At 40.8% G+C, this 15158-nt stretch overlaps 1 protein-coding gene across 5 annotated transcripts in view; it reads right to left on the bottom strand.

The window, feature by feature from the left end:
• Positions 1 to 15158, bottom strand: part of itpr2 (inositol 1,4,5-trisphosphate receptor, type 2) — an 83128-nt gene that overhangs the window by 34340 nt on the left and 33630 nt on the right. For all 5 annotated transcript variants that reach the window (XM_027161423.2, XM_027161422.2, XM_027161421.2 and 2 more), the window contains 6 exons: positions 14939 to 15064; positions 14699 to 14827; positions 14410 to 14530; positions 13471 to 13652; positions 13154 to 13296; positions 11809 to 11917 (listed from right to left, as the gene is read on the bottom strand). In XM_027161423.2, the coding sequence (XP_027017224.1) occupies positions 11809 to 11917; positions 13154 to 13296; positions 13471 to 13652; positions 14410 to 14530; positions 14699 to 14827; positions 14939 to 15064 (810 nt within the window). The remainder of the gene's footprint in view (positions 1 to 11808; positions 11918 to 13153; positions 13297 to 13470; positions 13653 to 14409; positions 14531 to 14698; positions 14828 to 14938; positions 15065 to 15158) is intronic.

Consider the following 15158-nt stretch of genomic DNA (forward strand, 5'->3'; position numbering starts at 1 on the left):
GTATAAAGAAAGCTTTAGGCACCCAGAAGGATGAGAGGGTACAAAGAAGAGCGAACATGCCACGGATGCCTGCCACTTATTTCTGCATCCCTCGGGGAGAGGTGACAAAAACGTGCCAATGAAAAAGATAGACAACGAGACAGGTGGGGGAGGTGAAGCAGCAAAGAGAGAGTGGGAGGGAGAGAGAGAGAGTTACATAACACCTGGTGGTGACTTGCTGGGAGACCATGAGGAAAGCAGGCAGAAAAAGCAGGGAGGTATTGATTCACCCCCTCTCCTTCACATCCTCAAATCTCTCTCTTGCTCACAGCATTCTCTCCTCTGTGGTTTGTGACGACTGCTTTAGACATGTTCCTTTATTGGAGGTTGCGTAATGGCAGGTGGAGCAGTGAGGGTCTAGTGAGTGGCGTTCTATAGAGGAGTCAGGTGGAAAAATGGACCCGGTTAGGAGGCATTCAGTGTGTTATGATGTAAATGAGGGGCTTGGACCTGATGTGAACAGTTAAAGAAGCATACTTTACGAGGACAGGGAACCTAAACACTATGCAAATATACATAGAACTAGACGCAGCAAAAGCCTGTGAAGTTGCAAAGCAGCATGTGAGGGGTTTTTCTATGTCTCTTTCCAAAAAGCACATGCCACTGATGTTCCCTCAGCCTCTCAGTAAACACTGACTCTCATCAGCAGTCTGCACAGACACGCGTCTGCTTCCACTGTCTGGAGGAGTCCAGACGCACACGTGCACATGCGCTCGCACACACACACACACACACACACACACATACATACACTCCCTCCATAGCTAAATACCTTTTCTGCATTTGTGTATATTGACTGTTGCATTAAAGCCGTTTCAATCTTTTACTAGCAAAAGCAACTAACAGGGGAAGTTTGGCAAAGTAAACCTCCAGATGCTGCAGTCTCTCTTGTGCTCCTGCAGAAGGCTTTAGGTGGAGATAGAAAGAGGGGGTGAAAAAAAATGAAAGAAAGAAAAACGGAGATAAAGGTAGCCGTGCCAGCCTGACTCATCTGTCTGGTGCTGCAAGGAAGGAGAAAAAAAACCTCCACTCAGGTAAAGTGAGGACAGAGGAAGAGAGAGAGAGAGAGAGAGAGAGAGAGAGAGAGATAGCCAATAGACTGAGAGAGGCTTGGGTGTTAAGATGTGCGTGGGCACGCCACACTGCGGCTAGCCTGGCTGAGCCTCAGACAACACTGCCCAATCCTACACAACCTGCTATCTGTAAACACCTGAGAGATGAATATATATAGAGAGAAGCACGTATGGAAGCAGCTGCCACGCTGAACCGGTTGAGCCCAGTCTAGGGTCAGTTCTGATCTCTATGGCAAAGCTTGGTGTCACACTGCATTAGAAATTACAGCCTGTCTGATCCCAAAGCTTTATACTTCCTACCTGTCATAAAGCACTGGGGCAGATATGAAGACAAAATCAGTCAGCTTTACTCACTTACTTCCATCAGTAAAAGCTGAAACAATTTGAACGCCAGAGATGATTACTGATATTGTTTCAAATTAGTCACCTTCCAGTCCACCTTCACATCTTTCATATATTTAACCAACTAGTTTGGTCTGATGCTAAAATCCATGCATGAGTCAACACAAATATCGGAGTACATGGATCAATTTTATATTCAAACACAATAGATAAGCTTGCAGAGCTTTTTACAATATACTGTGTGAAAGCTTTTTATTATTATTATTATTATTATTATATTTACAAAGCCCTTTCCATCATGGGGTATTTTTGTCCTATTATCAGGAGCATGATCCTATCCGTGTTTGGAGGCCAAGTGAGGGAACAAAATGGAAGGGAGGTGGAAGAGATGGCACACTCGCTCTCCTCTGTCATTCAAAGATACACAAGCTCACCACAACTGGTTTGTGTATGAGGAAGAGGGCAGATAGTACTTTCTTCTGAGTGTTTTTAAAAATAAAAAGCTGTAATGTAACAAATAGTGGAAATAGTGAAGGGAGGGAATATTACTAAATCTGGCAACACGTGAAACATCTTTTCTTATATTGCTAACCGTGCACTTTTTAAAGCAGCTTTATCCTTAACAACAACAAGAAGGTCAGTCTATTTTTATCCACAGAGGCCACTCAGGTGTTTGTTCAATCACTCGTCAACTCTACAACTCACTCCTTCCTGGTCTGTCCCTGTGTTACTGGGCGCTTTAGGTTTTTAATCTAAGAGTTGTCTCCCACATCATATGCATATCTATATCTATATCTATATCTATATATATATATATATATATATATATATATAGAGAGAGAGAGAGAGAGAGAGAGAGAGAGAGAGAGAGAGAGAGAGGCCTTTTAAGCATCTACAGTGACAGTCTATACATCCCTTTTAAATTGCAGGCTTTTGACAAGATGTATGATGTCAGAACCTTTCGCATCATTAGCGTGAAACTGCCACATACACAATTATAAGTGTGTCCACATTTATACAACCATTTTGTTGCAGGTTGTGCACCAGAGATCTCCAGCCAACTTGACAGAGTTAGAACGCTTTTGCGAGGAAGAATGGCAAAGCAATTTTTTTGGCCTTTGCCTTTTTTTTAAGGTGATGCAAATATGGCGTTAGTTTAGGGTGTGCACACTTATGCAGGTTATTGTACATTTTTATTTTTCATTCCCACGGAAAAAAAATTTGCACTATTTTTCACTTTAATATACAGGTTGTGATTTCACAACACCGTTGGAAAAGGTTCTGACATTATTCATCTTGGGTTGTTTTGTTTTTTGTTGTTGTTTTTTTTACGTAACAAAAACCCACCATTTTAAGAGGGATGTGCAAACTTTTTAGATCTGCTGTATGTCCCAACTCAACCCAGCATCACTCAGCAAGACTGTTCACTCTACTGGCACCCAGGTGGTGGAATGAACTTCCCTTGGATGTCTGAACAGTTGAGTCACTGTCTGTCTTTCTATGAAGACTGAAGATGCACCTGTTCAATAAGCATTTAAACGAGCACTAATTTATGAAGATTTCTTTTTGTTTTCCCTATTCACTGCTCTACATAAAGACGTCTGCCAATATGCACCCAGAAGGTTTTACCAGACCGCCGGACATTTGAAAAATAATCAATATTAAATTGATTATATTGGATATATGTAAATAAATCTTTGTGCCTTCTCAGAAAACTCTAAACAGATGTCAGCTGTGCGTCAGCGCTAAGCACGTGAGTATCCTCACGCCATGGCCAATTAGCTGGCACGTTGCTTGACAACATCCTTCCATGCTGCTGAGATCTGCTCCAGCACCCCCTCATCTTATACGTTGTTTTACAGCATGAGCCTTTGCAAGGCTTGCAAAGAAGAAACATGAAATAGTTATGAGAAAAAAAACCTGTAGGTAACAAAAACATAACATCTGGATGTGAATTTCTAAATGAAACACGTTGAAAGTCAAAAGTATATCATTGCATGATATATAAGCATTATAAGTGTTAAGTCGGTGAAGTGAGATCAGACTGACGTTTTCATTCCTCCTCCTAATGCTGCAGATAGGACTGGAAATTGGTGAATGCTGCATGCTTGGGTTTTGCTGAGGTGAAACAGATTAAGGAAGAAAAATCAATACATTTCAAAACCCCATAGGCCTGTCTAGGCATGAAGGTGGCAGTGACACATCTTATATAACACAAACAGGGAAACAGAATGAAAAAGCACATGTGCAACAAAGCAAGAAGAGGGAGAGGATACTGTTTAGTCTGGGGAGAAAAAACATCTAGGCTTTGCATTAAAATCACCCCCTTTCCATCTCTCGACTTCTTTCTCTCATCATAAAGCCAAGATCTGAGGAGGCTCATGTCTTTATTTTCACTCCCGTTAAGTATTCACCTTATCCAGTGGCCTGACTGTTATCCTATAGAGCAGGCCATCATTATCCCACCAAACACCAAATAGCGTTAGCATTTTACGTAGGATGGCCGCCCTCATAAACAGCGCCAGCGGCAGCAAACAAATGATCCTTGCATGTGAGAGAAATCTGTTGACAGCTGAGCGTAAACAACTTCTCTGTCCCAGGTCTATTTCAGAAGCCACACATGTGACCGGATAACGTGGTTAAGGAGCTCAGAGGGAGGCCTGACAGTGAAATGAGCCCTGCTTCACATTGCTGTGTGTTGGTAGTGTGTATGTGTGTCCAGAGTCACAAGTAAACCTGCAATATTATGAAATGAGCCCTGCTTCACATCTATACATACTATAAACATACAGCAGAAACAATTAAACCTGCAATAATAATAATAATAATAATAATAATAATAATAATAATAGGAGAACAAAAACAAGTCATCATGGTTTGATGTGAAATTTCCTCTGCATTAATAGAGAAACACGGAGCTACATGACTGACTCACACCACACTTCCTGTCTCGCAAAAGTGTCCCTGAATTCCAAGTTTAAAACAAGGTAAACAAGGTCAGCAAATGTCCTCTGAGAAGCTCCCATTTGTCCTCATGATAGAGCAGGAGAGTGGTGTGGCGACTAAAGCTCTTGACTGATAATGCTGCGTGTCCAGCATGTCAGCTCATCCCGCTCTACAGCCTTTAGTGTGCAAGTGTGTACATAACAGCAACACATATTTTATAGCTGGAGGCATTTCCTCGAAACTAATGATGAGCTTTTGAAGGAAAATAATGATGTTAACTATGCTACTACATTATGCTATGTTACTAGCATAAATGTGATTGTCAGGTTAATGTCGTTCACAATCTTGCCAGAAAAAGAAGGAGAATCCAGGTTAGAACAAAGCTCATTCTGGAGACGATACACCTCAAATCTGAGGAAGAAGATATGGGTTGTGAAAACTCATCCACTCACTCACACACTCTCACACACACACTTGGCAAGAGGTTCAGATCTCTGCACCACCCCTAATTGCTGTATTTATCGCAAGCTAAGGGAAATATTTTTCATCTTCAGCATAAAGAGTAGAGTCACCTGCTGAAATGATGCCAGTTTGTATTAGTCACTGACTACAAGAATAACATTTAGGACACAGGGGAGTTAAAACTTTTTTCCCCCCACTCATTTCCATACCCAGATGAAATCATAATGACCTAAATGTTACCAAAATGCAACTGAGGACACAAAGCCATGGAAGGATTTACAATCATTCACTAAGAGTTCTTCAAAGCGGCACTTAAAGAGCCTTGCAAAAAACTTTCTTCTCAAATCCTATTAAAAAAAAACTTCTGGGAAGTTGGAGACATTTCAAGTTCTTTTATATTCTTGTATTTGTGCGGCTGCACCTCCGCCTTCAATATAGACTGCAGGTTTTTTCCCATACATTTAAATCTATACATTGTGAAGGCCAAGATATAGTTTTGATCTTAAAATTATTTCAGAGTTATTATCTTCTTAACCTCCTAGCAGAGACACCTACAAGCTTCTGGGCTGAAAGGTAGCAGAATACATCAGCACCTGGACAACCAGGATGTATGTGGTCCAATGCAAGCCATGTCAAGTAACACACATTTCCACTTCCAAGAATTGTTCATAGAAACAACGCCCCGGATTGTGTTTAACGGCAAGGTGTTTTAAAGGATAATTCCCATAGGAGCTGGGAATTACACTAAATCAGCCATACTGTTAGGGTGTGTAGTGGCAACACTATTCTCATGGGCAGAAGAAAGACCAGTTTGCACTTTCCTTTGTGTGTGTTCAGATACCTGGTTTTCTTGAATACCACCCGCTGCTGCACTACCTACACCGGCTTCCGGTAGCTGTACGCATCAGATTCAAAACACTGATGCTTGCCTAAAAAGCCAAAAATGAACCAGCTCCCTCTTCCCTCAAAGCCCTCATCACTCTTCACGCTGCACCTCACACCCTCAGAGCTAGCAGCACTGCTCGACTGGTTCCACCATCTTTGTTCTGGCACCGAGGTGGCGGGTCTTCCTCTAGGGGTCCGGACAGCTAAGTCACTGGCTATTTTCAAACGATGGTTGAAGACCTACTTCACAAAATACTTATACGAGCACTTTCTTCCCTGTTTGTTATACATGTGTATTTGAATGAATGAATGAACAAACAAACAAACAAAATACCTCTGAACAGTGTTTTGGTCTCATGGTATCTTAAGTCTGTAACCTAGTGAACCAGAGTTCATGCATTCAATGATAGAGAATTAAAAGCACTTTTGTACATCACTCTGGATAAGGGCTTCTGCCAAATGCTGTAAATGTAAACGGTGAGGTAGTGTGAGCTGACCGAGAGGACGCTCGTGCTAGTCTTTACTATCCCTGGTTGGTAAGAGTCCTGAAATGGCAGAGAGCTGTTAGTGACTGGAAAATGAGCAACTCTGAAATGGGGTAAATATATACACCGAACTGGCATGTTAACAGCAGAAGGTGAAGCCTCTCCGGTCAGCCTTGACTATCCAGCACTTCCCACATATGCTCAGTCGGACCAAGATACAGTCCAGCTCCGATGCTCATTGATGTTCTCTCTGTAGGTGCTTTTGGTGTTAGACAATGTCCTTAAGCCCAACTAAATATCATCTGTTTCTGTAGCATTTTCTCATTGGTTTCATCTGACGGTCCACAAAGCACGCACGTTAAAAAAAACTTGCCAAGACCTATAGCAATTAGCATGCAAGGATCGTCCAACTGGATTACAACAAACATCTGCATTTTGTGAGCTCAAAACCTAAGGCTATTATGTAACAAATTGTTATAAGTCCATCTCAAATTTGATTATTTGTTTGAGTCAGTCTAACATTTCATTGTTTGTTTCAGATTGAAAACAGTCAAGTGAAGTGCAGTGAAGAGGAAATCATACAAGCTTAATCCTCCGGCCTCAATCTCCCACTTCAGTTGTCTTTGCTCTCCCTCAACTTCTATTTTCCCTGCATTTGGAGTCATCACATGCAGCAGATGTGCACCCATTGTCATTACTGTGAGTCATAATCATATGCTCTATTACATTTGTTTTACATTCTGTCTCCGAGTTAATAAAGTGGCACTTAAACCCCAGATTTTCATTTATAACAAAATCTAAAAATGGTTAAATGATTATAATGCCAGTTTACAGCCTAAACTGCAAAATTTATACTGGTTTTTAAACAGTTTAACCAAAACCTCTGCACTGTGACATGCTTCTCTGGGTACCACTGTTGCTATTGAGTTAATACAGCCTTCCTGATAGGTCCAACCAGTCTGCCTGTTCTGCTCGGACCTCCCTGATTCAAAAGCCATTTCTATAAGACAACTGTAGATGTTTTTTGTTGTTCGCACCATTCTTTGTAAACTTCAGAGTCATAATTGTGCATAAAAACCCCACACCAGCAGTTTTGGAAATATTCAAACGAGCCCGTTTTTCTTTGTCAACAAATATATGACGGTCAGTTTCCCTTATTTGTATCTTTGATGCAAACATATCACTGACTGCATGATCGTGAAAATTATGATCGACTCGACTCAAGCTTCGTCGCCATTCTTCCACATACACAGTATACAAAAGAACGAAATGCCGTTACTACAAAACCTAGGTGCTTAGGTAGTGAGACAACAAGAAACAAACAACAGTAAACACACATAAATTACTAGTAATTATTTAAGCATCATAGAGCTATGGTGTGTTAAATATGAAATACGGGTAAAGTATGAGGTCAGAATGTAAGTCATGTTAATAATGTTCGCTTACAAGCGGAAGTGGCAAACAGTATATATATTGTTCTTACAGTACAGTGTGTGTGTGTGTGCGTGTGTGTGTGCCTGTGTGTTTGCATGTGTCTCAGGACTTAGCAGTGTGGTGCTGGTAATCTGAAAAGCTGCTTTGCCTGTGTGCAGTGGTGTGAAACTTGCTAGAGAGAGAGAGAGAAAAAAAAGAGAGAAACAGATTATAGATAGATAGATAGATAGAGAGAGGGAGAGAGAGAGAGACATAGGACAGGGTGTTATATAACAAGCTTTCCTTTCCTTTTTCAAACAGTCGATGTCTATTTACACACATGACACAAACCACATGGTAACGTGACACGGTTCACCCAAAGGGCATTAGTGGCTCAAAAGACCTGTGACACTCACGTGAACACACATCTGCTACATCAGCTACACAAACACATACAAACATTTTTTTTGTTTAGTAATAAGTACCAGTGGTACAGCAGCGAGTCCTTGAATGTTTTAGGAGACGGAAACTGGAAGCGTGACAGGTTTTCACAGGTACACACTGAAACTCTTCACCTCTCACTAGGGCTGACTGGATACTATCAATAAGATTAAAAAAAAACTGTAATAATAAAAGTGCAATTAATAGGAACTGACTTATGCCTGCATTAAAATACATCTGTAACAACTGAAATCTACATTTTGCTGTATTTAACTCCTCTCTGTTTTAGCCAAACATTTTTGCTGTGGATGAGTTTGCAATGGTGTGTACACAGGACCTGGGCAGTAGTAAAGTAGTAAAAAAGAAGTCATTTGGGATTCAGCTAAGTGTGTGTTGGTGGGGTGTAAACAGTAATGTGCTTGAAGAAGTGGATTTATTGATCAGTTTTTTTGATTAAACTTGGAAAATGGCAACCTGAAAAATCCTTCCTTCAGACCTGTGCACGCGTGCACACACACATTTTTTTATTGTATGAACAAACATCTATTGCAAACATCCAACACAATTAGTTAATATTACAGTGATGAACAATATTTGAAATGCTTTACAATATCGGTTGACCAAAGCATCTGATTTATACTACTGTACTTCCTATTTCCAAAAATGCTATTTGATACATATTGATCTTCAGGGGAAAAACAGCAGCAACGACATCTGAAGCGCACACACACACGCACGCAAAGCTGCACATGCGTATCCTCTCGAATAAATGCAGTCTCTTAGACCAATTATATCTACTTATGAGTCATGACCTGCTGCTTGGCAACCAAGAGACAGAGAGAGAGAGAGAGAGAGAGAGAGAGAGAGAGAGAGAGAGAGAGAGAGAGAGAGAGAGAGAGAGAGAGAGAGAGAGAATTTCGCTAGCTTTTTTTTTTTTTTTTATAAAAGATATGGATTAGGAACAAGAAAGTGGTAATGAGGGTGATCTAAATTCAGAAAGAAAGAAACATAAGGGTGATTAGGTGAGAGAGTAAAGTGAGTGAGAGTGTAAAAGGTGAGAGAGCACACCAGAGACAGGCACACACACTCACATTCGCACACATATGAGAGAGAGAGAGAGAGAACGTGATGTGCCACGTGAGGCTGGATCAGACACTGCGGGCTGGTTACATAAACACACCCCCTGCTCCGTCTCCTCATGAACTCAGCAGACGTCGCTCCCATCCGAGCTTTTTCCTCACTGCAGTGCACTATTTCCTTTCCACCTCCCTCCCTCTCTCACTTTTTCCTCACGTGGCTACTCACATGCTTTTGCTCTCCCTCCATCTTTCTCTCACTCACTCTCACACACACACACACACACACACACAAACATCTAGAGTCCATGGGGAGACTGGAGTCAGAGCCGCACAGGTCTGCATGAGACTGCAGCACCACACTGACAGCAGTGAGGACACGGAATACACTTCAGAAAAGTGCTGATATATAAACACACACACACGCGCACACACACAGAGTGGAAAAGCACATTTTTCTCTTGCAGACACACAGCTAAATTAAACCCATGTGAATAGTCTTGCAAAAGCCTCTCAAAGTGTGGCGAGGTCTAGGATGCTGTTTCACCCTGCACCTCATATTTCAGGGAGAGTCGTCCTAAATAATCCTGCTTTAATTGGCTCGTCTCTAATTGGCCGTTCTCTAGCGATGACCTCAGAGAGGTTGGACGTGAAAGAACAGCAACACTGAAGCTTCATTTGTGCTGTTGTCAAAGCTCCAGGAAACCCTGATCACACAGTCTTCTCCTTCACACCTCTGGCTCATTCCTCTCCCAGTCTCTTTGTGGCTGCAGTCAGCGCTCTGCAGTATTGATTCATTGGAGAGACAGTTTAGTGCACCCCCTCCTCTCCTGCTCTCGCTCACCCTCTGTCTCTCTGTTCTCACGGCGAGTGCGTCCTCGCGTGCCTCTGCCTTATGTAAGAACGCTCAGTGCTCTGTCCACTGAATACTGATTAGCTGTCTGGAGCTCCCAACTCGCCGCACTCAGCCAGCCGGAGCCAGCAGCACCATGGAGGGCTGAGCGCTGAGCTTAGCTCATTTATCTCCCAAGCACGCACGCACACAGATACACACAGATACACACACACACTTTTACATTCTCCTCTCTCAGCCCTCAGAGCTGAACAGGTCAACAGGTTTAAAAGTGACACTGAAGTTTGTGTGTTTCTCTAGGGCCCTCTCCCGGTGACTGAACTCTGATGATAAAAAAAAAAAAAAATCATCCAGACTCCCTTAGGAGCACTCGAGTCTGACTCATCAGACACAGCCTTCACTGTATCCCCAACGCAATATAGCTCACTTCTACTGCACTAAACATATTGCCTTTGCCATCTCCAGACTGTATAGAAGGTAAAGCGATAAGGTAAGACAATATTTTCATTTACAGGATGCTGTGAACCAGATGGCTGGAGTCATTACTGATCCATAGGGTAAAATAATAAAAAACATACTTTTTTAATAAACTTTCAAGCTGTTGACAATACAGGGATTCAACAAGGTACACAGGCAGCAGTCTAAAAGCAATAAAAACACACAAACGCACACCTACTTGTTTCTGTTGCTGTTACAAAACACAAGTAGCGCATGTCTCATTAAAGGCGTGTGAAACACGTCTACTGCTAAATAGTGTAGCAGAGAAAAAGCTCTGTAAAATCTGGAAAAGTCTATAATAAGCTGGTGCAATGAAACTATACATAGTATACTTTTATAAACACTGGGAGTGAGGGCAAGTTCATTTCGTTTTATTCTAACCTACAGTGCAGATACTGTACCACATCCTGTGCATTTGTCCAATAAGATACTGTACAATGGTCTAAATGGTGCTTAGAAATAAATAAAACATATATTTTTCTTTATCCGATTTTTTCAAGGGGTGTTGATTCATATTCTATAAAAGCACAGCTCTGATAATAGCTCAGGCTGTAAGGTTTATATCAACATCCTAGGTCTACTAAGCTATGGTTGTCATAGTAACAGATCATTCACAGTATGGCAGAAACTCCACATAATGTACTTTCACAATGTACTTTTGTAATAAAACCGCTTGATAGGTCATGTCTTTAAAAGGCAACGCACATCTGGAAATCACTTAGCACACCATATATGCACGTTTTTAAAAGTACCACATTTACATCCGCTTATTTATAAGTGATTATACAATCAGCCAATCAGGTGGCAGCAGAACAATTTATAACTCCATGCAGAAAAATGTAAAAGCTTTGAGTCAAGTTCACATTAAACATGAGAATGGGAATAGGATGTGTCTATTGCTGTTGTTGTATCTGGCGTAACATTTTTCCACCAGGATTGTAAAGAGTCATAACTTTAGTTGCCATAGACCTCCTGTCAACTTAAACCAGACTGACCATTCTCCTCTCTCTGCAGCTCATTAGAGGTTTTGTTTGTTTTGCACACGACTTAGCGACTCTAGATGATCAGCAGTTTCTGAAAAACCTCAAACGATCCCATTTTCCCCAATTCTGAACATTACCTGAAGCTTTTATTTTGGATCTGCTTGATTTTCGACACTGGCGTACTCGTACATTATTAGCAGATCATTTACATTTACTAGGGTGGTTGGTGAGTGTCCATCTTTTAAATAGCACTTTATAACAATGCTTTCAGCCTGTTTAAGATGAATGAAGCAATTTTTTCCTCTCACTAACCTGTTCATCAAAAGTCTCCTTCTTGTCCAGCATTTCACGAAGCCTCTGCAGAATCTTAATACACAACTTCTCCTCCTTATCCATCAGCTTCTTTGTGTGCTTTATCAGCCTAGAAGCATACAGATCCCAGTTAACAAAGTTTTACCATTCAAAAGTTTTTTCTTATTATATGTGGTGGGGAAAGAAAAATACATGGTATCCAGGACACAAGACTGAAAAAAATCTTAAAATAGCTCAGATGCCTGTACTGTATTTTTTACTGACCATACATGAGAAAGTAACAGGTTAGTCATATAGTGCAGCAGGAGGACCGCATGCTGTGACTCATGCAGACTTGAGTGCTTATGCAATAGTACAGACCAATCAGGCTGACACACACAGGTAAGTGCTGTTCGAACACCTAATGCAAGATCGAAAGTCGTTCATGACAGAACACACTTCAGCGCCCACTCCAGAAACGAACAAGGCTTTGGCCTGCCCCGGGCCACACATCTACACCTTTCCAGATCACATCCTGTCTCTGACCCATCTGCTGCAGACTTCCTTTCATTTAACACATACAAATGTTGACTTGATAGTGGTCTCACAATCACTAACCCAGGCATCAAGGAAAAGCAGATTTTGTATCCAGGCTATTAAACTATTTTTATTCACATTTTCCTGCTGGAGAATAAGGAAACAAGAAATCCTTAACTTAAGCCTAATGTGATGGGAATATAGATGATCATGTCCGGTCTGCATATCTGATTCAGCACAGGTTTTACGCCGGATGCCCATCCTGACACAACCCTCCCATTTTATCCGGGCTTGGGACAGACACCCACTCACACCCACTCTTCAGTGGCTGTGTTAGCTTCCTGCCCAAAAATCTAACTCGGAACAGGAAGGCTGTTGAAACACTAACTATATATTTATTTATATGTTTCTTAATTCCTTCTTATATTTCTTATACATTTCCTTCTCATATATATTACATATTTGTATTTCTTGCTAATATACATATTGTCCCCTCATGATTAAACGTATTGAGAGCAATTTTTTTAATAAAATTTTTTTGTTAAGGCCACAAATACATGGATATATTCCAAAAATTTACGAGAATAACGATGAATTGTTCAATGCTTAGTCCATATTAATAGACATAACTAGTTACCAAGCTCCCTTATGAAATTGTGTTATGTTAAGCTACATTTTTTAATCAATGCTAGGCATAATGGGCTTAATGGGCTCACTAATGAGTTGTTTATGTGATCTAGAGTCACAAACACATGTAAATATACAAAGCATTTATTTAATTAAATGATAAATTGAACTGAAAGAAAAGTGTGTGTCTTGTGAGTCTTACTTGGTCATGAATGCTCCAGTCTCACAGCGCATTCGTGCTGGTTCAGGAAACAACAGCTCGGGACTACGCAGGATGTCGACCAACACAGAGATCTCGGCCTGCATCAGTGGACTGAACTGCTCTTTCAGATGCTGCACTACCCCCTAACACACCCACACACAGTAACACAACAAGTGGTGCCATCACTTATACGAGTATGAGCTCAGACTGTGAGATAAGGTGTTATTTTGGACTAGATGATGCAACACCCAAAAACTTTTAACCCACAATCTGCTTTAAACACCTAGAGCCACAGCTTTTATACAGACACTTTATACCTGCAATTTTTCGATGATGTTCTTGTAGTCTGGTGTCCCCAGCATTTCTTTGCGAGGTCGAGCACGAACTGAAAGCCTCCAGTCTTTGGCAGCACGCTGTACCATGTTGGTGTGAGTCTTCTGAGACAGAAAGTTCACTTGACCATCCAGATCTACAGGTAGAGCAATGTTCCGGGTCTTAGCTGTAAGGAATACATAAAATGAAAATAAAATACTTTTATTAATGAATGCATTCATTCTTCAGTAAAGACCCTTATCATGTGCAGAGATGTGGTGGATTCTTTGTCTATTCCAGGAACAAACCCTGGAATAGACACCTACCAATATGTTTGCAAGAGGCATGAGAAACTCCCCAGAGGAGAAATAATGTGAAATAACACACAGACTAAACCCTGAAGCTCTGAAATGTCAATACTACCCACTGCTCTCATAAAATGCATTAATTAGGACAAAATGACTTTATTCTCATCCAGTAATTTAATTGCTACCCAGTGACCTCATCTCTTGAGCCAGCTCTTACAGAAAGTGCATGTGTGACCTTACCAAAAAAAAAAACCTTCATCAATATCAGTTTAATAATAATAATAATAATAATAATAATAATAATAATAATAAAAATGAAAACAGGCAGGGGTGGGTTGTATTTATTATTATTTTTAATTGAAGTAGCTTTATAAAAAAAATATGTTTTATACAATATTAAAGCATGCGATTCGTGGATATTGATTTAAATTACTACATAAATATAAAAAGTCTTAAACTGGATTCTGTGTGATGCAAGCTAAGCTGCAGGACAGACTGAAGCTGCAGGACAGACAACATGAATCAAAAATATTTGATTTAAGAAAAAAAAAAAAAAAAGCTGATAAACTAATATATTAAAATGCTTCAAATGTTTATAAGATAAGATTGCACTGCTCCAAAGTTGGGATAACTCACCCACATCAGCGAGGGTTTTAATGCAGGCCTCAATGTTCGTCTTCTGCAGAGCACTGATCCAGGTACAGCTACAGACTCTGACGGCGGACTGCAGCAGACGTATGAATGTGCTCTGATGGGACTAAAACAATTATAGACAGGATAAACCACGTGACTACTGAGAGGTTAAAATCGATGTAATTAAGAGTAAGAACACACATGGTTGGCACGATGGCAGGAAGAAGACAAGTTGCGAAGAGAAGGAATATGTTTCTCAAAAAAAAAAAAGCTGTACACATCTGCATTATACCTGCAGGTTGGAAGTGCTGACGGAAAACTGGGAACCAAAGAAGCCTTTGACGATGGCTATGATGACCTCAGTGACATATTTCTCTAGTATGGGATCAGCTCTATTTCTGTCTGTGGTGCCGCTACACACCTTGGGGAGAAAACAACACCACACATACACACACATACACCAGGAAACCCAAAAGATAAGTGCAACAAAAAGATAGCAGAAGTTCCATTTAAGCCATACTGTTGCACTTACTCTGGCCATGTCCACCAAACAGTTTTCAAACAGGTTCCAGATGTGGTTGCTTGTATATATTTCCTTCATCTCCACCTCTGTGTCCACATAGCAATGGTTGACAAAATTCACATATGCAATTTTCACCTGCAGAGTGCAACAAGCAGAAAAACTGGCTGATTTCTAATAACCATGTGCGTATTTAGACAAGACACCAGAACAAATATCATTACTGAAATAG

Source organism: Tachysurus fulvidraco, chromosome 13, assembly GCF_022655615.1.
Source record: "Tachysurus fulvidraco isolate hzauxx_2018 chromosome 13, HZAU_PFXX_2.0, whole genome shotgun sequence".
In the NCBI taxonomy this organism is placed as follows: Eukaryota; Metazoa; Chordata; class Actinopteri; order Siluriformes; family Bagridae; genus Tachysurus; species Tachysurus fulvidraco.